This window comes from Eschscholzia californica, unplaced genomic scaffold (genome assembly GCF_041429995.1).
Source record: "Eschscholzia californica isolate CP2 unplaced genomic scaffold, dmEscCali1.0.p SCAF_4, whole genome shotgun sequence".
In the NCBI taxonomy this organism is placed as follows: Eukaryota; Viridiplantae; Streptophyta; class Magnoliopsida; order Ranunculales; family Papaveraceae; genus Eschscholzia; species Eschscholzia californica.
Genome location: NW_028238461.1, coordinates 48,563,065 through 48,589,229, shown reverse-complemented (window position 1 = coordinate 48,589,229; position 26,165 = coordinate 48,563,065). Strand labels below are relative to the sequence as shown.

General features: G+C 35.3%; 3 protein-coding genes across 3 annotated transcripts; 1 reads left to right on the top strand and 2 right to left on the bottom strand.

Moving 5' to 3' along the window:
• Window positions 1–6,069: 6,069 nt before the first annotated feature.
• Window positions 6,070–7,336, bottom strand: LOC147545539 (uncharacterized). The gene is made up of 2 exons (XM_086638477.1): window positions 6,845–7,336; window positions 6,070–6,711 (listed from the first exon to the last, which is right to left on the bottom strand). Exons 1-2 carry the CDS (start codon window positions 7,328–7,330, stop codon window positions 6,328–6,330), a joined length of 870 nt encoding a protein of 289 aa, XP_086494603.1. The 5' UTR covers window positions 7,331–7,336; the 3' UTR covers window positions 6,070–6,327.
• Window positions 7,337–12,456: 5,120 nt separating this feature from the next.
• Window positions 12,457–13,916, bottom strand: LOC147545538 (uncharacterized). The gene is made up of 2 exons (XM_086637626.1): window positions 13,433–13,916; window positions 12,457–13,073 (listed from the first exon to the last, which is right to left on the bottom strand). Exons 1-2 carry the CDS (start codon window positions 13,901–13,903, stop codon window positions 12,675–12,677), a joined length of 870 nt encoding a protein of 289 aa, XP_086493752.1. The 5' UTR covers window positions 13,904–13,916; the 3' UTR covers window positions 12,457–12,674.
• An 8,852-nt stretch (window positions 13,917–22,768) lies between these two features.
• On the top strand, window positions 22,769–24,988 carry LOC147545537 (uncharacterized). The gene is made up of 4 exons (XM_086637707.1): window positions 22,769–22,970; window positions 23,248–23,444; window positions 23,543–23,835; window positions 24,059–24,988. The coding sequence occupies exons 1-4, from the start codon at window positions 22,906–22,908 to the stop codon at window positions 24,719–24,721; spliced, it is 1,218 nt and encodes a 405-aa protein (XP_086493833.1). The 5' UTR covers window positions 22,769–22,905; the 3' UTR covers window positions 24,722–24,988.
• Window positions 24,989–26,165: the final 1,177 nt, after the last annotated feature.

The window sequence follows — 26,165 nt, the reverse complement described above, 5'->3', positions numbered from 1 at the left end:
AAACGTACAAAATCTTCTCTGGTTCAATAATGGTGCCCATCCATGTTGCCCTATTGCTTGGGATGCCAATGGAAGGAGTCGAATATGAGGCTTTTCCAAGGAATCATGATCAAGATCCATTCAAGTGTGCATTTCTTATGAAATATTTCGAGGAGCCAATCAAAAAGTCAAGTAACAAGAACAAGGTACTTCAAGTTTGATTTGCTTCTTTTGATTTGATGATTCTGCCTGGAACTCCATCTGTGATAACAAATGGAGAGAGATTAATACATATAAATTATATACAAAAGTATATTATTTACAATAAATTACATGAACATTTACGTAAATTATATGTAATTTATTTCAAAGTACACGGGATTTACATATATAAGCGAAGTTGATCTAATAATGAAACGAGTACTGTTTTGAGATTAAAGCATACATAATGTTCCATAAATTACGTATAATTTATGGACAATAATATAATATTCATGATATTCGTGATAAAGTATATATATAATTTGTCAGAAAATATATATATATATATATCATGTTCTCGTTTTGAAAAACATCGTACGGGAGATGTTTGCATAATTTACTATAAATTATGGTAATTTATGATAAAGTACATGTATTGTTAATTTTGTTATGAGGAACCGTACGAAAAAAACCACATTTCATAAATCCGTACGGATTGAAAACCAGAACTGAAGAAAAAATACGAATATCATTAGGCTTAAACTATATATCTAAAGATATCTGATATGATGATTGATTGCAACAATAAGTATACTCGATTTGTAGTAATCGGTAATGAAAGATTATCTCATCAATATCGAAATCATTAAAGAAAGAAATACAATAATAACATACTCGATTTGAAACAGAATCATTAAAGAAGAATTTTGTTTACCTGATTAACTAAGAAACTGATTTTGAAAAACTCTAATGAATATGAAACAATTTCTTTGTTTTAATAGAAGATTTTCAGTAGATTAAGATGTAGAGAGAGAGAATCAACTACCATAAACTGAAACAAAATCACAAAAACTTATAAATTGATTTATATTTTACCTGATTAACAATTATGAAGATGATTTCAGCAACTCAAATGAATATGAAACAAGGTCTCTGATTTAATGGAGGATTTTCATTCGAATAACATGTAGAGAGAGAGTGTTAGAAAACAAGAAGGTTTCGGTTACAAAAGTTTATGATTTTCAGAAGATCACGGTTTCTTAATATAAAAACGTGATTGGAGAGAGAAACAGGGAGATAAATATGGAAAATATAATTGGTGAATTTGAGCTTAAATTTGTTTTATATTTAAGGAAGGTTAGTTTAGGTATTAATATTTTATAGTTATTTTAGGGATTTGTGTTTTCTCTCTAGATGGACCCAAATGCACTAGATATCTATTTGTATTAATATTTTGGTTTTTATACCCTCTATGGGATTAGAGAGGATTAAAAGTGTTATTAGGGGCTGTTTTTTTTGCCATATACCCAAAATTCTTTTAACCTAGTATATATTAGTTTCAACAAAAAAAACCAAGTATATATTAAATATACATTCTCAATGGGTATTGTTCGGAAAAAAAATTGTACTTCTCCAAGATTCAGTGAGTACTAGCAGAGCATGTCTGAATCATTATCTTTTTTTTTAAAGGCACCCAACAATGTCATCGCCAGTGCCTTCTTTTACACTTAAAGGGGCGCCAGTTAAGTTAAGTTTGGGCCCCTGTAGACGTTCCCAAAATCAGTTGAATAGATCAACATCTTCTCTCCTTCTGTCTCTAATCCCTTTCAAAATGCTTTCATCATCTTTCACCATATTTGCTTCCACCATTACCCATGAGAACAAGGATGACTCGTTCCTGGAAATAAATCAGTGATGGAAACAATGTTTAGACTTTTTTTCTTTTGAGTCGTAAACGTGGGAGGATTTTATCTTGACTTTAAATGGCTAAACCTACATAATGGAAATCAACCAGTAATGGAGTCAAAGATGACTCATTTAGCTTGACTTCATAATGAGACGATTTAACCTAGAATCATCAACAACGACTGAAGCTTCGTATTTTCTTTGAAAATGTGACGCCTCGTGCCCCATAACTAGGCACGACCACGACCGGTTCAATTTACAGAGGAGGTGCTGCCGGATTTGCGGCTCGTCTGTGAATTGCAGGAGAGTTCCTCAAGAGAGCCTAGAGTGCGTTAGATAGTACCAACTCATTTAGGCACTAGCTAATGCACTAACGTCTCCTCGAGAAAGAGACTTATCCCTAGCCGATAAGTCCCTCTCCCACTAGGGGACTCCGCAATAATTGAAGAGTTTACCTCATGATATATATATATATATATATATATACCTTAAGTATCTAAATACGTTTTAGATCACCGAGTTCGAATAGTCAGGTCGTCCCTCCAGTATTCATGTTGGGACGAAAAGCATATTCTCATCGGTACTCTAGCATACAACTATTCCTTCTAGTTTTGGAAAAGCATTTATTGTGTCAACAACCGAAATAATACTCTTTTCTTGTGAAAACATCCTTCACCCACAATCTCAGCAGATGCGGAACTCGCCCGTTACGCCCTCGATTGAGATAGGCTTTCTAAAACATTTCTTATCTTACCACAAACAGAAGTGGCACAACCAAGAGTCATAACATAACATGTAGAGAGATTCTCAATCAATGTCACCTCCCAGGCGAGCGGTCAGGTGTACGTCTTGAGCCTCGAACTGGAGGCACGGGCACCAATGGCCAGCAAGTGAAGCACTCTACTCCCACGGGTCTCATGACCAGTGTCGCCCACCTCACCGGTCTCACACGGGTCACTCCCGTGTCCACATGTCATCCTACCCTCATTGACTACGTGCTTGTAGGTTGACATAATCCACAGTCGGGTGCATACAAGAAAATCCCAAGTAGTTTGCAATCACAGTAAAAATAGTTCGAAAGTATTTCTCATATCGCAGTAAGTCATTCAACCATATTAACCTTGGAATTATTTATAAGTTGTATCGATGTTTATGAGGCTTTTGTAGTTTTTTTTTTGTGGTTCGTGTTTCGACCCGAAACTGAGTTGAGTTTGTTTAGCTTCCGCTCGATAGTTTATTTCTGTGTATGCGAATGTATGGTTTGCATGACAGGTTTTGCAGGTGCGACCGGTTCGATTTACAGAGGAGACTCTGCCGGTTTTTTGTCTCGTCTGTGAGTTGTCGGGGCGTGGCCGTGTCTATTTTGGGACACGGTGCGTCACAGAAAAAACATCGGTAACGGAGGAGAACTCGTAGAAGACGCGGATCAGTCATAAACTTCATATCTAGCTAATGATTTTCGATCTGTAATTCAAATATGTTTTACAACCTTCTCTAGATCTTGTTGTAACCATTCTGAACCATAAATTACCAAATCAACCGTTGATGAACCCATTCCAAAACAGATTCACCAAAAAGACCGGTTTCATCAAGAGATTCATCAAGCCATTCGCCTCATTGATGAAGCCACAAATTATATGAATCTATTACACCCATTGACGATTCTTTTGCCCGTTGTTGTGTTCTTGCCAAGACGAGATGGAGGAAGAGATGGATTTGAGGGAGTAGAGAGAGAAAGTTTTTGAAGGAAAGGAGAGAGAGCGCGGCATTGAGAGTAAGAAATCCACTTTCTCACCTTTTAAGTGAGAAAATTTATCAAGCCGTTTTCCAACTTTATTTTACTGCAGAAAACGACTTTCCCATGATTTTGGCGTTACCAAACAGCAGAAAAGCTATTTTCCCGTGAAAACCGACTTTCTCACCTGACTTTCCCACGTAACAAACATACCCTTATTAGTGGAGTTCGCTGGACTAATGTGAAGTCCTTTATGTTGGGCATATTCACAAAGATCTAGCCAACTGCAACCACCCTTTCGAAAATCTGGACAGGGTACACAGCTATAATGGAACTTCCTCGGATCTCTTCTACTGGCATTCTCACCTGGGTGAACAAAAGGGCATTCGGTCCAGTCATGAGAATAAGCTCTAGAACAAGGACGGACCTTAAGTGAGAACATCCTAAACTCATCAGTTGAGTAGATGCCATTTTTAATGTCCGGAAGAGATGGGTCAATTGGATACTCTTTCTTCTCTGAAGTCACAGATAATGAATGATCATAGGGTTTCATTGTAGGAGAGGGAATTGAATCCATTATTTAAGAGGGTGAACCATTTTTTGGAGATGGAGAACTAGAAACCAAGCAAGAAGTCGAGATCCGAAGATGTAAAGAACAAAAGAAAATACAGTAAGAAGCAAGAGTAGTCCCTTTACTAGTTACTAAATAAAGATCCATACCTGCGTGAATTCTGCTTTATTGATCCTATAATCCCCAGGATTGACTTTGTAAAGTAGCTCAGATGAGCACCTACTGTATACTGCTTAAGAATAGGAAACGACCAAACACTAGCCTCGGCTACATCTTCGGACTCCAAATTAAGTGGTAATAAACTCAAAAAAGATTCAGGTCCCATTGCACTAAGAGCTGAACCAACACATTCTTGCAGCTGAGAGAAGCTATTATAAGTACCTAATTTTTCAAACATCGCAGAAACAACTTGAAACGCCAACTCCCATACAGCGCTGTACCGATAACCAAGCAAACTCTCGACAGTGACGCATATTTTCTCCATGACAGTCAGGGCGGAACTTCTTGTTTCTTCATCGACATTAAGCACTATATGATGCACTCCTTTATTGATCAAACCTTCATCGACACAAGCATGTATGTATAAGGCTCTTCAGTGACTTGGTGGCTGCAAATAATGCTTCCTCGTGCTCACAGGTCATAATTTTTATTCATGATTAAAACAATAAAGGTTCATTATATATTAAAATGCTACATTATTCTTCTTTGAAGACAAATATAGAGAATGAATGAAAAGCTAATAAATGGCAATGGCATACCTGCAAGTGCAGTAAATACTGCAGGCAACTTAACCGCGCAAATTTGCCTATTGAGAGGGTTAGCTGTTATTATACCAACTTCAAGCAAGCGAGCGGTAACTGTCATGGCATCAACAGATTTTTCACCTTGGAAGACGGATCCAAGATGTCAGTTGAGGGGAGGCTAAAACTCAAGATGTACAAAATTTTCACTTAATTTGAACTTCTCTAAGTAATTTTAGCTGACTTTACGGAAACATCACATCTCCTCTACTTAAACCTCGAAATATATATAGAACATACTCGTGAAGCTCATTGAGGATCACTTGAGTCCCCACAAACAAGAATACATTTTTTTAGAGGGTTCACTTGTATGTAATCAGGTTTATAAGATACAAAGGAAGTTGCATCAACTCCAAATCCCAGTTGGTAGTGCATCTACTTCAGAACTCCGGAAGTTCCAAGTTCAATTCACAACGGAGGTATTCGTTGTGTATGTCCAAACAGATGTTCTTTGTGTAAGTCCAATTGTGAATCATCTGATCACCTATTCCTTAATTGCACCTTCACTTCTAAGATTTGGCAAGCTTTAATCCCCTCTCATGATACAAACAGTAGGTCTCAATCAATCTCCAACTTCTTGATAGAATGGAATCCAAAGCAAGTAACAGATAAAAAATCCTTCCTCCATCTTTGTACCCCTCCGGCAATCATATGGGTCGTATGGTTAGAGCGTAATTATAGAGTTATGGAGATAGAAAGTGACAGAGAAGCTACTCAGGATAATATCATCATTCAAGTTAAGAGCCTAATTCACTATTGGGCAACCAATCAACTTTGGAGCAAGTCGACCCCTTTTAGCCAATACATTAGGAATTGGGATGCTTTATCTAGGCTATAAGCCTCATGTATCTAAATTTTCTTGTCTTTTGTCTGTGTAATGGATGGCTAGCCATCTAGGCTTCTACCATTGCATTGTTTTGTTTTTTGTTTTTTCATTAATGATACTATTTTATCTTCTCCAAAAAAAAAAAAATTTCACAACGGAGGTAGGATCCATGATTTATTGAACCTTTGGTTTTAAGAGTTTAAATAATGGTCTACAGGGTAGTAGTTTGTATGGCCTTAAAGACTACTATCAAAATAATTAATCAATGTTATGAACACATTCCATCATTTGATGTATCAAAGCTATGAATGTAATCATGTAAATTAAAAAAAGAAAACCAAGAGTATAAATGTTGTTAATTTAGTTTGGACATGTGACAAAGATCACAAACTCACTTACAACTCCCATCAATATCAGCTTGGTAACAATGGACATAACTCATTATTAATTATTTTCGAGGATGACGGGGGCTAAACGCATGACTTCCCTACTACTATATTTTGTAACCTGCTACAACAGGTCCGTCACTTTATGCTAGCGAACACAACAAATCTACCAGTACTTGTGAAGCAGCGTCTGATATTGGGTGGAAAGAGAGCACGTCCAAAATATCAGTTATTCGCATCGTGACAAGGGGTTGGTTCAGTTGCAAAAGAGATTTGAAATCAACGAGGACGATATTGATGAACTTAGAGGACATCAGAGGAAGGCAATCATTCAAAGCATCCAAAATATATAACAAGTCTTGAGGTCCTCTTGGTCGTCGAGATGATGTACTCGGATCTCCTTGTGCACCACGTAAAAAAGACCTTTTAAAAACATCGGTGACCGCTTCGCTGAAAAGTGCCAGCAGATCCGTACCTTGGAAAGTTCGTAGCACATCACAGAGACTTGAACAAGACTGCTTCCTGACCTGCTCATATGTAGTAATTAATTCATTATGTTTTCATACTTACCACGAAAAATTGGAAATAGAAACGATTCAATGACATTCTACTTAAGCAACAACACCTTAATTTACATGGAAGAGAAAATAAAAGACTTACTTGAGGTCGAGAATCTGTTAAAAGATCAAGAAGAATTTCATACAACAATGACATCCATGGCCAGTGAAGCACAGCATCAACCGAGGAAGATTGAGAACGGATAATTCGAACAATCGGTTCAGACACATGGGGTTCAGACACATGGGTTCTTTTCTCAACCAAAAACAAGATAGAAATCTTAGGAAGAATCATGGAAATGAAAGTGAGATGAGCGGTGATAACAGTGTCGTTGGAAGGATCAGACTCAGACTCTTTGGAAAGAGTCTGCTTAAGAGAAGATATAGTTGATTTCAAGTAAGAAATTGGGGTTAGATCAGGAAACTTGCCGTCTTTAAGCTCTTGAGACATGGCGCTGACCACTGCGCAGAGGTGTTGATCTTCTTCTTTTTCTGAATTGCTGAATCTGGAAAGAACAGAAACGCAGAGGTCTTCTTCAGTTACCATTATTGATGAAGGAGTTATTTCCAGTTTCTCCACTTTTTCCATGGCTGCAAATACAAGAAAATATATGATGCAGGGGTTTTTAACCTAAAGATTTTCTGAAAATCTTAGGGTTCAGGGTTTCCTAATCTTAATCAATTTTAAATAACAATTTCAAATAAATAAAATACTGATTTCCTAACCCTAATCAAATTCTAATAACAACTTCTAAATAAATAAAATACTATAATCTAAAACCTAAAGATTTCCTAAAGATATAAAATTGTCAAAACTAACAATTCCCTACTTAAAAAAATAGAAAATTACTAAAATAACTTGATATGGAGAGACTAGTAGTTGTTTTATTCATTCAAGTTTATCAATAAAGTTCATTAGTTTAATATTAAATCTTCTAAGTTTCGGTTCTATAGTCTTTAGACGAAGATCTAATTCTTATCAGAATTTTTCGCTGCGTCAATTGGCATCAAGAGCGAGGATGTGTCTGGTTCGATATCATCTACGCGAAGATCACTTTAGAACACATCGATGGATTTGCCAAAGATGCATATAAAGTTTGTTTAAGAATAAATAAATAAATAAAAAGAATCATACAAATATTATTATTATTATTCATTATTTTGTTAGAAATCTGTCAATATGGAAAAGTACAATCATGGTAACCGTTTTTCAATTCAAGTGTACCCACGTAAAGAGTATAATGAGTAAAAGATCAACGAAGAGATACCAATTTTCCATGGATATTTAACTATAGAAGAGTTCTTCGATTGGCTAGATAAGGTTGAACGACAAGTCAACATGTGGGTTACTATTCCTAATGAGCAGATAGTTAAAATCATTGTTTATACACTTACAGGGAGTGCCACAGATTGGTGGGATCAATTACAACTCCTAAGGATGAGACAAACTGACAAAGAAAGGCTCCAATTCATAGTTGGTCGCCTATGAAAGAGAACTTGAGGGAGTGGTTCTTACCTCCTGATTATCAACAACAGTTGTTCAGGATATACCAGAACTGTAAACAAAGGTTGCGTTCAGTGGGTGAATATTACGAGGAGTTCTCAAAATTGGCTCAAAAAAACAGTATGGAAAACGGTAAAGGACCTGATAATGTTCTAATAGATCGATTTCTGAACGGATTAAAATTTAGCTTGAGATGTAGTTTGAGAGAAAATGTGAGGTTAGTTAATTTATGGACTATTCATGATGAATACAACTTGGCCTTAAAAGCTGAAGCTTGGGAGGGGGACTATAAAAACTCTAGATTTCAGAGGGAATAACAACCCCGCGTTAGTACAAGAAACGTAAAAGAAGCTCCCTTAGAGGCTGTTGAACCACCACGAATTGTCACCATAGACGACTCGAATAATATTATTCATGAAGCAAAATCCGACGTTATTGTGTTTAAGGATAAGTCTCCTAATATCAATTTACACAATGAGGAAATTGTATCTGAAGAATTGATTTAGGAAATTGATATAAAAGAAGTTGTTCAAGAAATTGAGTCAAAGAGAATTGTTAAGAAAATTGAGTTAACGGAAGTTGTTTAGGAAACTGATATAAAAGAAGTTGTTCAAGAAATTGAGTCAAAGAGAATTGTTAAGAAAATTGAGTTAACGGAAGTTGTTTAGGAAATTGAGACAAAGAACGTTATTCAGGAAATTGAAGTGGTTGAGAAAATTGAGTCAAATGAAGTTGATTCAAAAGAAGGTGAGAATCTTCGCAAGTTGGACTTTAGTCCAATTGAATTTCCTTCATACGAAGATCCATTCTCAGAATTTTGCGAATCTCAAATTATTTCACATGGATTGATAAGTAGTTTTATTGGAAAGTCTTCACTGGAGTTCGTAACTTTCAATCACTGTACTCAGGATCTGTACAAGTTTATTTATGGGGTGAAAAGAGAGTTTGAATCGCATCATAATTATAGTCAGAAAATTTGTTGTGTCCTAATAAAGTCTTCAGTCCAATCTGAAAGTTCGGTAATTTTCATGCACAATTCACGAAAATGTTATCTCAAGGGTGTACTATTCAAGATAACCTTCCAATCAATTAGTAAACTCGAGGCGGATTTCTTTGAAGTGGATGAGACTGATACAGAGAGATTTTCAGAAGATTTGTTGAAAATCTTAGATATCATCATATCAAGTTATTTTAGTAGTTTTCTATTTTTTTTAGTAGAGAATTGTTAGCTTTGACAGTTTTATATCTTTTAGAAACCTTGAGGTTTTAGATATAGTATTTTATTTATTTAGAAGTTGTATTAGAATTTGATTAGGGTTAGAAAACTAATATTTTATTTATTTGAAATTGTTATTCGAATTTGATTAAGATTAGGAAAGCCTGAACCCTAGGCTATATAAAGGGGGGACTTGTAGTTGTTTGATTCATTCAAGTTTATCAATAAAGTTCAGTATTTTAGTATTTATTCATCTTAGTTTCGGTTCTATAGTCTTTAGAAGAAGATCTAAGGCTTTTTCTGAGTTTTACAAGTTTTAGACGAAGATATAATTCTTTTACGGACTTTTCCGCTGTGTCAATCTAACAAAAAGTGTGTTTTTTTATATCACTTAGTTCCATGAAATAAAAGAGATTTTTTTTTATAAAAATAGGTGTTTCCACGTTTACTTTCATGAAAAAGGTATTTCCATCCTTTGATAGGAAGTAGAGATAATCTATTTGCATGAAATAATCTACTTTTAATTCGTTGCTCCTACTAGAAATTAACGTCTGTGGAAAGTTAAAAATCAAAATAAATTACTCCTTATTTCAATACATATATTTTGAGGGTTTTATTTCAATGTTACTGTTGTTATATTTTGAGGTGTCAATGGTGGTCGAGATGGTGGTGGCCAGAATGGTGGTTGTGGAAAGTTGTGGTAGTGAATGTGATAAAGAGGATGAAGATTAAGGGGCAATATATGTTTGATCAAGTGAGATTTGGACTAGAATAAAATATTCCCCCGAGAATAAACAAAAAAATATGGATTCCCTGGAAAATTTATTCCACTAGGATTATTCTTTATTCCCCAAAGCCGCAACCTATTTCTTTCCTTAGATTTAGTTATGTCAATGCATAGTACGAAAAAGGTTTGAATGTGGTCATGTCTCACAGAATTATATTTCAGAGTTCAACATGACAACATGTATATTCTCTGAGGCCATTTTGCGGGAATGTGGCTTTCGAACTAGACTTTTCACCTCTCCTCATCTAATTGATGTGAGAGAAATATTTCGACTAGATGGGTAATTTTACAAGCATTAAACATTTACTGCTTAGTTACATCTTAACGATCCAATGTTGTCTTACACTTAATTGCTCGATACAACTTTATTTTGCCTCCCTATTGATGCACACTAGGTGTAAGCATTTTATCTTTTATATAATAAGAGAGGAGGAAGGTACCTTTCCCCTTCTACCCAATGATCCAGATTAGTCCTCACAAATATATAAAAGACGGTTCAGATTTAGTTTTCAAAGTTTAACGACTAAGATTTGAAGAATAAACCATCCAACAGCTTATATGAAAATAGAAAACATCTTTAGAAAGATGTTCTTTTGTTAAGTTACCCTTTTCTCGCATCTCCCTCTCGCTCTCTCGTGTCTCCTGTATGTGCCTCTATCTCTCTCTTAAGCACCTCCCCCCTCACTCGGATCAACTTTTCTCCCACTCCCCCTCTCTCTCGAATAGCTCGGAGGTACTATTTCTTCCTCTCTTTTTGTAACCATTTATATTTCAGAAAAATGTTGAAGGTTCAAAATCGAACCATCAGGGCTTTGGTTAGGGTTATGGGGCTTCCGAATCGATATGGCATATGATTTTTCCCCTAATGTAACAAATCAGTTCGTGCACAACTCATTTTGTAACCATTTTTTTAGAAAAAATGTTGAAGGTTAAAAATCGAACCACTAAGGCTTCGATTAGGGTTAGGGAGCTTTCAAACTGTAACAGATCAATTTAGGAAATGTTGAAGGTTTAAAGTCTGAATTGTAACCATTAGGGCTTGGATTAGGGTATGTTTTTTTCCCTTACTCAATTTGTAACAAATCGATTCAGGGTTCGATCAGAAGGTTCCTCTTCTTACTTTTAGTTTTATTATTTTAGATTTTTTTTATTATATGTATAGACTACAGAGGGCTTCATATTTATGTGTACCTATTCATATGTCTGCATTTTGATCTTTCGAGTACATATACAAATGATTTATTTTGGGGTGCCTTATTTATGTGTAAACAGCTCTTCATATTTGATGATGAATCTGATGCAATGGTTACAATTGCGACTTCATTGTTGTTAAGAAATCGAGTTAGCTAGGGTTTCTCCCACTACCTCTATGCTCTATGGCTCTCTCACTTATACACAGTCGCACAAAAAAAATTAGGGATTCCAAACAAAACCTCTTCCTTTCTCTCGATGTAGGGTTTTGATTTAGGGTTAATTCCGTTTTGGCCCCCGATTTGTGACCAACTGGCCGTTTTGGCCCCCAATGGTGTCCGGCAGTTCGTTTTGGCCCCAAAAAATTCTTAAATGGCCCCAAATTTTTTCAACCTCCCAATTTTACCCCCATGCCATTTCTGTAATTATTTTTTTTTCTTTTTCTTTGTCCACCTCATCTAACAATTACCACATCACTCTGTCCACCTCACCCTTCTTCTCCGGCGAAAGGTTGCCGGCCGGAATAAAAAATTCCGGCCGGCCACCTTTACCCAAAAAAAAAACTTCATCTTCTTCATTTCTCTCTCTTCTTCTTTATCTCTCTTCTTCTTCTTTATCTCTCTTCTTTACCCAAAGTAATTTTAGCTGACTTTACGGAAACATCACATCTCCTCTACTTAAACCTCGAAATATATATAGAACATACTCGTGAAGCTCATTGAGGATCACTTGAGTCCCCACAAACAAGAATACATTTTTTAGAGGGTTCACTCAATCACTTGTATGTAATCAGGTTTATAAGATACAAAGGAAGTTGCATCAACTCCAAATCCCAGTTGGTAGTGCATACTCCCGAACTCCGGAAGTTCCAAGTTCAATTCACAACGAAGGTAGGATCCATGATTTATTGAACCTTTGGTTTTAAGAGTTTAAATAATGGTCTACAGGGTAGTAGTTTGTATGGCCTTAAAGACTACTATCAAAATAATTAATCAATGTTATGAACACATTCCATCATTTGATGTATCAAAGCTATGAATGTAATCATGTAAATTAAAAAAAGAAAACCAAGAATATAAATGTTGTTAATTTAGTTTGGACATGTGACAAAGATCACAAACGCACTTACAACTCCCATCAATATCAGCTTGATTACAATGGACATAACTAATTATTAATTATTTCGAGGATGACGGGGCTAAACGCATGACTTCCCTACTATATTTTGTAACCTGCTACAGGTCCGTCACTGGATGCAGCGAACACAACAAATCTACCAGTACTTGTGAAGCAGCGTCTGATATTGGGTGGAAAGAGAGCACGTCCAAAATATCAGTTATTCGCATCGTGACAAGGGGTTGGTTCAGTTGCAAAAGAGATTTGAAATAAACGAGGACGATATTGATGAACTTAGAGGACATCAGAGGAAGGCAATCATTCAAAGCATCCAAAATATATAACAAGTCTTGAGGTCCTCTTGGTCGTCGAGATGATGTACTCGGATCTCCTTGTGCACCAGGTAAAAAAGACCTTTTAAAAACATTGGTGACCTCTTCGCTGAAAATTGTCAGCACATCCGTACCTTGGAAAGTTCGTAGCACATCACAGAGACTTGAACAAGACTGCTTCCTGACCTGCTCATATGTAGTAATTCATTATGTTTTCATACTTACAGAAACCACGATAAAGTATACAATTAAGAGGCCTAGGTTTTTTTTTTTATCACAGTAATCATGCACAAGAAACTACGGACAGCTCTCTTGCTCCCACATTCGTTGTGGGACGGGGACCCTTTATAAGTGTGAGAAAAGACTCGCTTTTTTTTAGCCAGCTTTTGGGACGGGTAGTAGACGGATACCACTTTGAGGAGTCAAGGAAGGCACCCACATCTTTAGAAATTGGAAATAGAAACGATTCAATGACATTCTACTTAACCAACAATTAACACCTTAATTTACATGGAAGAGAAAAATAATAAAAACAAAAGACTTACTTGAGGTCGAGAATCTGTTAAAAGATCAAGAAGAATTTCATACAACATTGACATCCATGGCCAGTGAAGCACAGCATCAACCGAGGAAGATTGAGAACGGATAATTAGAACAATCGGTCCAGACACATGGTTTATTTTCTTAACCAAAAACAAGATAGAAATCTTAGGAAGAATCATGGAAATGAAAGTGAGATGAGCGGTGATAACAGTGTCGTTGGAAGGATCAGACTCAGACTCTTTGGAAAGAGTCTGCTTAAGAGAAGATATAGTTGATTTCAAGTAAGAAATTGGGGTTAGATCAGGAAACTTGCCGTCTTTAAGCTCTTGAGACATGGCGCTGACCACTGCGCAGAGGTGTTGATCTTCTTCTTTTTCTGAATTGCTGAATCTGGAAAGAACAGAAACGCAGAGGTCTTCTTCAGTTACCATTATTGATGAAGGAGTTATTTCCAGTTTCTCCACTTTTTCCATGGCTGCAAATACAAGAAAATATATGATGCAGGGGTTTTTAACCTAAAGATTTTCTGAAAATCTTAGGGTTCAGGGTTTCCTAATCTTAATCAATTTTAAATAACAATTTCAAATAAATAAAATACTGGTTTCCTAACCCTAATCAAATTCTAATAACAACTTCTAAATAAATAAAATACTATAATCTAAAACCTAAAGATTTCCTAAAGATATAAAATTGTCAAAACTAACAATTCCCTACTTAAAAAAATTGAAAATTACTAAAATAACTTGATATGGAGAGACTAGTAGTTGTTTTATTCATTCAAGTTTATCAATAAAGTTCAGTAGTTTAATATTAAATCTTCTAAGTTTCGGTTCTATAGTCTTTAGACGAAGATCTAATTCTTATCAGAGTTTTTCGCTGCGTCAATTGGCATCAAGAGCGAGGATGTGCCTGGTTCGATATCATCTACGCGAAGATCACTTTAGAACACATCGATGGATTTGCCAAAGATGCATCTAAAGTTTGTTTAAGAATAAATAAATAAATAAAAAGAATCATACAAATATTATTATTATTATTCATTATTTTGTTAGCAATCTGTCAATATAGAAAAGTACAATAATGGTAACCGTTTTTCAGTTCAAGTGTACCCACGTAAAGAGTATAATGAGTAAAAGATCAAAGAAGAGATATCAATTTTCCATGGATATTTAACTATAGAAGAGTTCTTCGATTGGCTAGATAAGGTTGAACGACAAGTCAACATGTAGGTTACTATTCCAAATGAGCATATAGTTAAAATCATTGTTTATAGACTTGGGAGTGCCACAGATTGGTGGGATCAATTACAACTCCTAAGGATGAGACAAAGAAAGGCTCCAATTCATAGTTGGTCGCCTATGAAAGAGAACTTGAGGGAGTGGTTCTTACCTCCTGATTATCAACAACAGTTGTTCAGGATATACCAGAACTGTAAACAAAGGTTGCGTTCAGTGGGTGAATATTACGAGGAGTTCTCAAAATTGGCTCAAAAAAACAGTATGGAAAACGGTAGAGGACCTCATAATGTTCTAATAGATCGATTTCTGAACGGATTAAAATTTAGCTTGAGATGTAGTTTGAGAGAAAATGTGAGGTTAGTTAATTTATGGACTATTCATGATGCATACAACTTGGCCTTAAAAGCTGAAGCTTGGGAGCGGGACTATAAAAACTCTAGATTTCAGAGGGAATAACAACCCCGCGTTAGTACAAGAAACGTAAAAGAAGCTCCCTTAGAGACTGTTGAACCACCACGAATTGTCACCATAGACGACTCGAATAATATTATTCATGAAGCAAAATCCGACGTTATTGTGTTTAAGGATAAGTCTCCTAATATCAATTTACACAATGAGGAAATTGTATCTGAAGAATTGATTTAGGAAATTGATATAAAAGAAGTTGTTCAAGAAATTGAGTCAAAGAGAATTGTTAAGAAAATTGAGTTAACGGAAGTTGTTTAGGAAACTGATATAAAAGAAGTTGTTCAAGAAATTGAGTCAAAGAGAATTGTTAAGAAAATTGAGTTAACGGAAGTTGTTTAGGAAATTGAGACAAAGAACGTTATTCAGGAAATTGAAGTGGTTGAGAAAATTGAGTCAAATGAAGTTGATTCAAAAGAAGGTGAGAATCTTCGCAAGTTGGACTTTAGTCCAATAGAATTTCCTTCATACGAAGATCCATTCTCAGAATTTTGCGAATCTCAAATTGTTTCACATGGATTGATAAGTAGTTTTATTGGAAAGTCTTCACTGGAGTTCGTAAGTTTCAATCACTGTACTCAGGATCTGTACAAGTTTATTTATGGGGTGAAAAGAGAGTTTGAATCGCATCATAATTATAGTCAGAAAATTTGTTGTGACCTAATAAAGTCTTCAGTCCAATCTGAAGGTTCGGTAATTTCCATGCACAATTCACGAAAATGTCATCTCAAGGGTGTACTATTCAAGATAACCTTCCAATCAATTAGTAAACTCAAGGCGGGTTTCTTTGAAGTGGATGAGACTGATACAGGGAGATTTTCAGAAGATTTGTTGAAAATCTTAGATATCATCATATCAAGTTATTTTAGTAGTTTTTTATTTTTTTTAGTAGAGAATTGTTAGCTTTGACAGTTTTATATCTTTTAGAAACCTTGAGGTTTTAGATATAGTATTTTATTTATTTAGAAGTTGTATTAGAATTTGATTAGGGTTAGAAAACTAATATTTTATTTATTTGAAATTGTTATTCGAATTTGATTAAGATTAGGAAACCCTGAATCCTAGGCTATATAAAGGGGGGACTTGTAGTTGTTTTATTCATTCAAGTTTATCAATAAAGTTCAGTATTTTAGTATTTATTCATCTTAGTTTCAGTTCTATAGTCTTTAGAAGAAGATCTAAGGCTTTTTCTGAGTTTTACAAGTTTTAGACGAAGATATAATTCTTTTACGGACTTTTCCGCCGTGTCAATCTAACAAAAAGTGTGTTTTTTTATATCACTTAGTTCCATGAAATAAAAGAGATTTTTTTATAAAAATAGGTGTTTCCACGTTTACTTTCATGAAAAAGGTATTTCCATCCTTTGATAGGAAGTAGAGATAATCTATTTGCATGAAATAATCTACTTTTAATTCGTTGCTCCTACTAGAAATTAACGTCTGTGAAAAGTTAAAAATCAAAATAAATTACTCCTTATTTCAATACATATATTTTGAGGGTTTTGATTTCAATGTTACTGTTGTTATATTTTGAGGTGTCAATGGTGGTCGAGATGGTGGTGGCCAGAATGGTGGTTGTGGAAAGTTGTGGTAATGAAGGTGATAAAGAGGATGAAGATTAAGGGGCAATATATGTTTGATCAAGTGAGATTTGGACTAGAATAAAATATTCCCCCGAGAATAAACAAAAAAATATGGATTCCCTGGAGAATTTATTCCACTGGGATTATTCTTTATTCCCCAAAGCCGCAACCTATTTCTTTCCTTAGATTTAGTTATGTCAATGCATAGTATGAAAAAGGTTTGAATGTGGTCATGTCTCACAGAATTATATTTCAGAGTTCAACATGACAACATGTATATTCTCTGAGGCCATTTTGCGGGAATGTGGCTTTCGAACTAGACTTTTCACCTCTCCTCATCTAATTGATGTGAGAGAAATATTTCGACTATATGGGTAATTTTACAAGCGTTAAACATTTACTGCTTAGTTACATCTTAACGATCCAATGTTGTCTTACACTTAATTGCTCGATACAACTTTATTTTGCCTCCCTATTGATGCACACTAGGTGTAAGCATTTTACCTTTTATATAATAAGGGAGGAGGAAGGTACCACCCAACAGCTTATATGAAAATAGAAAACATCTTTAGAAAGATGTTCTTTTGTTAAGTTACCCTTTTCTCGCATCTCCCTCTCGCTCTCTCGTGTCTCTTGTATGTGCCTCTATCTCTCTCTTAAGCACCTCCCCCCTCACTCGGATCAACTTTTCTCCCACTCCCCCTCACTCTCGAATAGCTCGAAGGTACTATTTCTTCCTCTCTTTTTGTAACCATTTATATTTCAGAAAAATGTTGAAGGTTCAAAATCGAACCATCAGGGCTTTGGTTAGGGTTATGGGGCTTCCGAATCGATATGGCATATGATTTTTCCCCTAATGTAACAAATCAGTTCGTGCACAACTCATTTTGTAACCATTTTTTTAGAAACAATGTTGAAGGTTAAAAATCGAACCACTAGGGCTTCGATTAGGGTTAGGGAGCTTTCAAACTGTAACAGATCAATTTAGGAAATGTTGAAGGTTTAAAGTCTGAATTGTAACCATTAGGGCTTGGATTAGGGTATGTTTTTTTCCCTTACTCAATTTGTAACAAATCGATTCAGGGTTCGATCAGAAGGTTCCTCTTCTTACTTTTAGTTTTATTATTTTAGATTTTTTTATTATATGTACAGACTACAGAGGGCTTCATATTTATGTGTACCTATTCATATGTCTGCATTGTGATCTTTCGAGTACATATACAAATGATTTATTTTGGGGTGCCTTATTTATGTGTAAACAGTTCTTCATATTTGATGATGAATCTGATGCAATGGTTACAATTGCGACTTCATTGTTGTTAAGAAATCGAGTTAGCTAGGGTTTCTCCCACTACCTCTATGCTCTTTGGCTCTCTCACTTATACACTGTCGCACAAAAAAAAATTAGGGATTCCAAAAAAAACCTCTTCCTTTCTCTCGATGTAGGGTTTTGATTTAGGGTTAATTCCGTTTTGGCCCCCGATTTGTGACCAACTGGCCGTTTTGGCCCCCAATGGTGTCCGGCAGTTCGTTTTAGCCCCAAAAAATTCCTAAATGGCCCCAAATTTTTTCAACCTCCCAATTCTACCCCCATGCCATTTCTGTAATTATTTTTTTTCTTTTTCTTTGTTCACCTCATCAAACAATTACTACATCACTCTGTCCACCTCACCCTTCTTCATTTCTCTCTCTTCTTCTTTATCTCTCTTCTTCTTCTTTCTTTACCTCTCTTTCTCTCTAACCCCTCTCTCTCTCTCTATAACTCCGGCGAAGGGGCGGCCGGAGAACCAGACCTTCAAGGTCTGGTTTCTACAACCAGATCCCGATCTGGTTTCAAACCAGACCGAGATCTGGTTTCAAACCAGACCGAGATCTGGTTTCAAACCAGACCGGGATCTGGTTGTAGAAACCAGACCTTGAAGGTCTGGTTCTCCGGCGAAGGGGCGGAGCCCCTTCGCCGGAGTTATAGAGAAAGAGAGGTAAAGAAAGATGAAGAAGATAGATAAAGAAGAAGAAGAGAGATAAAGAAGAAGAAGAAGAGAGAGAAATGAAGATGAAGATTTTTTTTTTTTTGGTAAAGGTGGCCGGTCGGCAACTTTTCGCCGGAGAAGAAGGGTGAGGTGGACAGAGTGATGTGGTAATTGTTAGAGGTGGACAAAGAAAAAATAATAATTACAGAAATGCCATGGGGGTAGAATTGGGAGGTTGAAAAAATTTGGGGCCATTTAGGAATTTTTTGGGGCCAAAATGAACTGCCGGACACAATTGGGGCCCAAAACGGCCAGTTGGTCACAAATCGGGGGCCAAAACAGAATTAACCCTTTGATTTAGGGCTTCCAAGAATATCAATTTTAGGTCATCTTTAAGTTCATATTTAGTTGTTTCATCAGTTCATATTTGTGGTTCATATTTAGTTGTTTCATCAGTTCATATTTGTGGTGTCTTATTTATGTGTACAGAGCTTCTCATATGTGTCTGTACTCACATGAAACAAACAAATGACAGTAATACTCAATATGTTACTTTGAGTTGACATGATCATCAGTGTGGAATGAAAGATGACTTTAAATGGTTAAACCTTGTTTCTTCTTTGAATCATCAACATGAGAGGAGTTACCTCGACTGTAAATGGATAAACCTTCATAATGGAAATCAATCAGTAATTGAATCAAAGATGACTTATTTAGCTTGACTTCATAATGAGACGATTTAACCTAGAATCATCAATAACGGCTGAAGCTTCGTCTTTTCTTTGAAATAACATCGGTAACCGAAGAGAACTCGTAGATGACGCAGATCGGGCATAAACTTCATATCGAACTAATGATTTTCGATCTGTTTTACAACCATTTCTAGATCTTGGCATAACCATTCTGAACCATAAATTATTAAATCAACAGTTGATGAAACCATTCCAAAACAGATTCACCAAAAGACCGGTTTCATCAAGAGATTCATCAAGACATTCACCTCATTGATGAAACCACAAATTATATGAATCTACGAGAGAGAAAGATGGATTTGAGGGATTGGAGAGAGAAAGTTCGTGACGAAGATGAGAGAGAGCATATGAAGGGAGGTGCTGCTCCGTGGTTCCCAAGCGACCAAATAACATCCAAAAATGCTGGCCCTTGGAGAAGAATATCTTCCCTGACCCCTATTATCGTGAAGAAAACCAAACTAGAGATCAATAGAGGTCGTCAGCTTAGCTTTTGGTTGGACGACTGGACGGGCAGAGGGTCTTTTAAGTCTAGATTTCCTACTCTATGGAGAGCTACCAAGAAGAAATTTGCATCTATAAAGGATAATTTGGGTGGTGCTTTCGTCGATGATTCATGGAATCTTCATTTTTCTCGGCCAATTAGAACATCAGAGTTGATCCCCTTACTTCTCTCCTTGAGTCCACAACGGAAGCTTCATCTTCCCTCAATTCCTCGATTGACTCACGTAAGTGGCTCCCTTCGAACCATGGTTTCTCGGTCAAATCTTTATATCTAGAGCTAGAACATCAAGTTGCATCCTCACAACAACCACTTGTAAGTTGGATTTGGAACAAATGTATTCCTTCGAAAATCTCTTTTCTTCTCTGGGCAATCATCCATAAAGCTGCTCCAACCATGGACAAGATTATTCGAAGAGGCTTTATAATCCCAAACAGATGCTCTTTGTGTAAGTCCAATTGTGAATCATCTGATCACCTTTTCCTTAATTGCACCTTCACTTCTAAGATTTGGCAAGCTTTAATCCCCTCTCATGATACAAACAGTAGCACTCAATCAATCTCCAACTTCTTGATAGAATGGAAACCAAAGAAAGTAACAGATAGAAAATCCTTCCTTCATCTTTGTACCCCTCCGGCAATCATTTGGGTCATATGGTTAGAGCGTAATTATAGAGTTATGGAGATAGAAAGTGACAGAGAAACTACACGGGATAATATCATCATTCAAGCTAAGAGCCTAATTCACTATTGGGCAACCAATCAACTATGGAGCAAGTCGACCCCTTTTAGCCAATACATTAGGAATTGGGATGCTTTATCTAGGCTATAAGCCTAATGTATCTATATTTTCTTGTCTTTTGTTTGTGTATTGGATGGTTAGCCATCTAGGCTTCTGCCATTGCATTGTTTTGTTTTTTCATTAATGATACTATTTTATCTTCTCCAAAAAAAAAATGAGAGAGCGCGCCATTAAGGGTGAGAAATCCACTTTCTCACTTTTTTAGTGAGAAAATTTATCAAGCCGTTTTCCAACTTTATTTTACTACGGAAAACGACTTTCCCGTGATTTTAGCGTTACCAAACAACATTAAATCCATTTTCTTACGAAAATCGACTTTCTCAGCTAGCTTTCTCACGTAACAAACAGACCCTTAGGGCAATGTTTTCGAGGACCAATTTCTCGATGTCGTATAAAATGTTTTTCTAAATTTTATCTGAGTAATGCTAAATAGTCTGAAAATTAGAGCCGGTCCTAGGCTGGCTCCATTTGGTCAGACTATTTCTAGCTCTCAATGAACTAGTCATAGGATGGTTCTAATTGTTCAGATCCTTTCTCTCTCCATGACCTGACAAATTGGAGGCTATTTCATCACTGTTTGGTTTGTAATTTGTCCTATTTTTTGGACCTAATTGCAATTTTTTGTAGTAAATTATGTAAGGACAAACGCTAAACGAAGCTACATAATTGCTCCACACAACTATTTAATAGACACAACCGTTTTGTTTGTCATTAAATTGTTAAACGAAACCAAAAATTGGTTTTTTGATTTTACCTAGTAAATATTTTGTTGAATCTTAAGTTGATAAATACAACTATGTTTTAACTGTACAAAGTTATTTACTAAACGTAACTTTTTCTTATGTTACATTATTAAACAAAAGTAAAATTTATTTTATTGTTGTTATTTAGCAAATATTATGTTGAGAATCTCAAAAAAATATTACTCCAAATTAAAACCTGAAAAATAATAAATATAAAATAGACAATTTTTTGTTTAAAAATGAATACTAATTTGACTCTAATACAATCTATTTTATATATATTTTTAAAAAGATTACTAATTTGACTCTTAACACATTTTATTTTAGAAGTTCGTATTAAAGAGGATTACTAATTTGACTCTAACACACTCTTTTTTACGATATTTTTGAAGAATTACTAGGGGGTGTCTCAGTACAACAAAAAATTGTTCCACTTGCAATATCTAAGAAGGAAAATCACTACGTCAAGATAATTTTGAAAGAAAATGCTCCAATCCCACGATTTTTGTTAGTTAGAATCGGTATTGTCAACCTTGTGCATGCGAATGAGGCCATTGGGTTCTATCTCGAATCACAGCATGGGATGCTCTGATTTGAATATAATATGTTTTTTGATATTTGTCAAAATTTAGTTAACTGTTTAGCTTAATGTTCGATCAAATTTTTTTTATGAATAATTATTTATGGTAATAGAATTTGGAACCCCAAGATTTTTAGAGATAAATTTGATTATATTTGATTTTTCTTGTGGTGTTGGTTTAGCAATTTAAGACAATATTTAACTAGTTTTCCAGTATTGTTTTTGAGTAAAATAGAGATGTGTATTGTACGGAGGAGAAATTGGGTTATACTTGATTTTTATTTTTTGGGTAAAGACATTATTTTAATTAATTTTATTTAATTATTTTTGTCCAATAGTTGTGTTTAGTAAAATTAAAGTCCGATATAGTAGCATTCTTATGTAAGAGATGGTAGACTTGTAGTCAAACTATTAAACCCTAATAAAGTTACATAACCCCAACGTGGTACGGATTTAATTGGTGGATTACCCTATCTGTAGTTAGATACTAGAATCCAAGATAAATTCGGTCCCCTATATTCTTTGTCAACTAGAAGTCTATTTTGTTTCAGATAAGAATAATATAGGTAATCAGTTGAGGTCGAGAATGAATCTTGACCTTCCATTTCTGATAAAAAATTAGGTTTTGTTTTAATCTAACGGTCCATTGTACTTGACGAGTTTTAACCAAATCTAAACTCTTAAATTTTCCAGATATATTTAGAGCCCGAATCCCAGGAATCTAGTAGTCACCCTCTCCTCGTTTCTTCTTTTCACTTTTCTTTCTACTTACTATTAGTACTCGTTTTCTCTCTCTCTCTAAAACTCTTAAAGATTTTTGAAAAAAGAAGAAGGAAGGAGAGAGAATGTGGAAGCATAATGTGCCAAAGAATGTTGCTAATCCTGATGCAGAATGCTCAAGCAAACAAAGGTTTGACCTAATTTCCTCCTCTTTGAATTTTTCAAGTCTTTTTCATTCTTTTTTTGTATTCAAGAATTATATTCAAGAATTGTATTCAAGAATTATATTCAAGAATTGTATTCAAGAATTATATTTAAGAATTGATTCAAGAATTGCTAAGTCTGTTTCATTCTGATTATATATTGTTTTGGTTTAATAACATGCATGCATGGATATGAACTTCTTTTAGGGTTTAGTTTTTTGTTTAAGTTCCATTACAGTACTCTAAATCAAGTAATGCTTTCAGTCCAGAAATTTCAAATCAAATTGAAGACCCAATCCAAGAATATTGGGATACACTTCCACCAGGTTATAGGTTTGCACCAACTGATCAAGACATATTGTTTTATCTTTCTATGAAGATCCAAGGAAGAAACGATGATTTACCACCTAACATAATCAATGATGTTCAAATCTATGATTACAACCCTCAAACCCTTTTAGGTTTGTGAATTCACTACTTTTTTTCTTTTATCTTTCTTATACTATTTATAGTGTTTTGATTAATTGTCCGACCGGTTTTAATTTCGAATAACTTACAGAGACTTATAAGACAAGCGGGATAAAAGACAAGGTGTGGTACTTCTTCACCATTAGAGATAAAAAATATGCAAATGGGGATCGGCCAAATCGTTCTACCTGTGACAATGAAGGAACCTGGAAAGCTACTGGAGTTGATAAGCCGATCTTTGACGGTGATAATGGTAAACAAATAGGTAAAAAGAAGACATTGGTTTATCATTTACACAAGGGATCCGTTAAAGAAAAGACTGGTTTCGTAATGCACGAATACATATTGGAGTCGGAAAAGAAAGATACAACGGGTCAAAAACACGTAAGTATAATATATAAATATGTTTATAAGAAATTGTATCTCCATTTTCCTGTCGATCTTACTTAAAAAGACATGTCAAATACTTTTTAGACTTGGACTACCCGTTGAGACGTTACGGGGAGTTGAAGCCTAAAAAAGCTAATAGAGTTTTTTGACAAAAAGAATTTCTCGACCGAAGGAGTTTTTACTAACAATATGTTTTTGTTTATGTTTTCTTGGACAGTTCATTGAAGGAGCTTTGTGTAGGATTCATTACAAGGCTGATAAACCATCAACAACAAATGAAGATAATGATAATGATAATCAAACACCAAATATAGAGAAGAAGAAGCAGAAGAAGAAGAGAAAGAAAGCTAATAATAATAATAATAAACCAAAGATAGAGAATAAGAAGAAGAAGAAAAAGACACCAAAAGATACAAATTTGAAAGGAGAAGGAATAGTAGAAGAGATGACAGTAGTGCCACCACCTATAGCAACCTCTCCATTACAAACAGATCATCAACTTCCTCCTTCATTACCAACAAATTTTGACAACCTTAATATAAATGATTATGATTTAGAAGATATAATATCACTAGACTTCCTTGATCCTCTTCCATTAAGTAGTAATTTCCCAAATATAGATAATAATTATGAAGGGTTGTTACCATACCTGGGAGGATCACTTGATGAATTTCCGTCGCTAGATGTACCTGAAAGTTTTGAATCAAGTGAGAACTTCTATTATCATCAGCAACTCCAGATGCAAGCAATTGATCATTTCCAACCTAAACAGGTTTCAGACAATAGTACATGTGAAGAAAAACCTTGTGGTATTGCAGAACTGTCTCACAATAATGAAGGTCGAAGTGGCGATCACTCGGTCGAGCCAAAACAGAATTAACCCTTTTTTTTCGGATTTTGTCTTTCTTTTTTTTTTCGCTTTTCTTATCTTTAGCTTTTAGCAAATACTATCATCTACATTTGATTGGCAAACACTAATCTCCATTTGTAACAAAAAATACCAATCTCGATCCATTATTAATGATAAATGTGATAGTATATATGTGGGGAATATTGTGAGAATTCACCAAAGCTATACGAGTTTTTATTATTCTTTATTCGGATTGCTACGTATAGTTGATATCGAGCTCCAATATCATTTGAGGTCTACGAAAATGTGCTTAAGTTAATTATGAAAAATGGATAACTTTTTATGGATCTCAACTCAAAAACAGGAAAAACTACAATTTACATATCCCTTGCAAATTCTTTTCCTAGATAAATATATTTGTATATAATTCTTTGAAATTTTTATTAAGTCTATTAGACATCATTTTACATTTATATGTTTGTTGGAAAAAATGAGTAATGTCTCCTATTTCTTTGTAAGAAGTAAGAACCATAGTCTCCAACACCATAATTGATTGGCTTGTAAAATTCACAAATTAAGAGTGATGGTCGGGCCACAATCCCTGCTGAATTCGAGTGGGAATATGTGACCGGACAAGATTTATATAGAGATACGACCGTGATTGTCAGGGCAGTGTGGTGGGGGGTGCGGGCCGTGCGCCCGCACAGGCCCCCACCACAAAGGGCCCATTTTTTGGAGGGTCATTAATGCCTGCTTTCATCAAATTACTTACTAACACAAAGTCCTAAACCAGTAGCTGTTTGTAGCTCAGTGGAAAAGTTGGTGAATGTCACTCAAGTCGCATGTGTTAGACCCCCATGGAAAGCAATTTCTTACTATTTTTTTTATAAAGGCCAACTCTCCATACGTCCTAGGGAATGTTTTAACGGGAATTTGGCCAAAACTCCCTAAGAAATTATGACTTTGGTTAAAAAGGATTCATCAAAATTTTTTAGGCTTCACCTCCCTGATGGCAATTATGTAATTTTTAATTTCAGTAAAAAGACCAACCTAACCCTAGTCTAAGAAAATACCTTGCACTGCCTTGCACACACTTTGCACTGTCTTGCAAAGCCTTGCAGAGCCTTGCAAACAATTTGCAGAGCCTTGCGAACACCTTGCAAAGCCTTGCAAAAACTTTGCAGAGCCTTGCGAACACCTTGCATGACTTTTGCAAATACCTTGCACAACCTTGCGAACACCTTGCAGAGCCTTGCAAAGCTTTGCAAATACCTTGAAGAGCTTTGCAAACACCTTGCAGAGCCTTGCAAACACCTTGCAATGCCATGCAAATGGTTTGCAGATTAGTTTTTGAATTGATTTAACATGAAATTTGTTACAAATTATTATATATTGTCTAATAGAATGTTGTATCGAAAAACTAGCTAAAACCCCTACAAATTCATAATAGTCATTTTATAAGTTCTAGCACCAT

Excerpts from the sequence above, each read along its gene's own strand:
- LOC147545539 (XM_086638477.1), bottom strand. The coding sequence starts at position 7,330 with ATGGAAAAAGTGGAGAAACTGGAAATAACTCCTTCATCAATAATGGTA. Across the intron at positions 6,712-6,844 it reads TAACAGATTCTCGACCTCAA|GTCAGGAAGCAGTCTTGTTC; the intron begins GTAAGTCTTTTA and ends ACATATGAGCAG.
- LOC147545537 (XM_086637707.1), top strand. The coding sequence starts at position 22,906 with ATGTGGAAGCATAATGTGCCAAAGAATGTTGCTAATCCTGATGCAGAA. Across the intron at positions 22,971-23,247 it reads GAATGCTCAAGCAAACAAAG|TCCAGAAATTTCAAATCAAA; the intron begins GTTTGACCTAAT and ends TAATGCTTTCAG. Across the intron at positions 23,445-23,542 it reads CAACCCTCAAACCCTTTTAG|AGACTTATAAGACAAGCGGG; the intron begins GTTTGTGAATTC and ends AATAACTTACAG.
- LOC147545538 (XM_086637626.1), bottom strand. The coding sequence starts at position 13,903 with ATGGAAAAAGTGGAGAAACTGGAAATAACTCCTTCATCAATAATGGTA. Across the intron at positions 13,074-13,432 it reads TAACAGATTCTCGACCTCAA|GTCAGGAAGCAGTCTTGTTC; the intron begins GTAAGTCTTTTG and ends ACATATGAGCAG.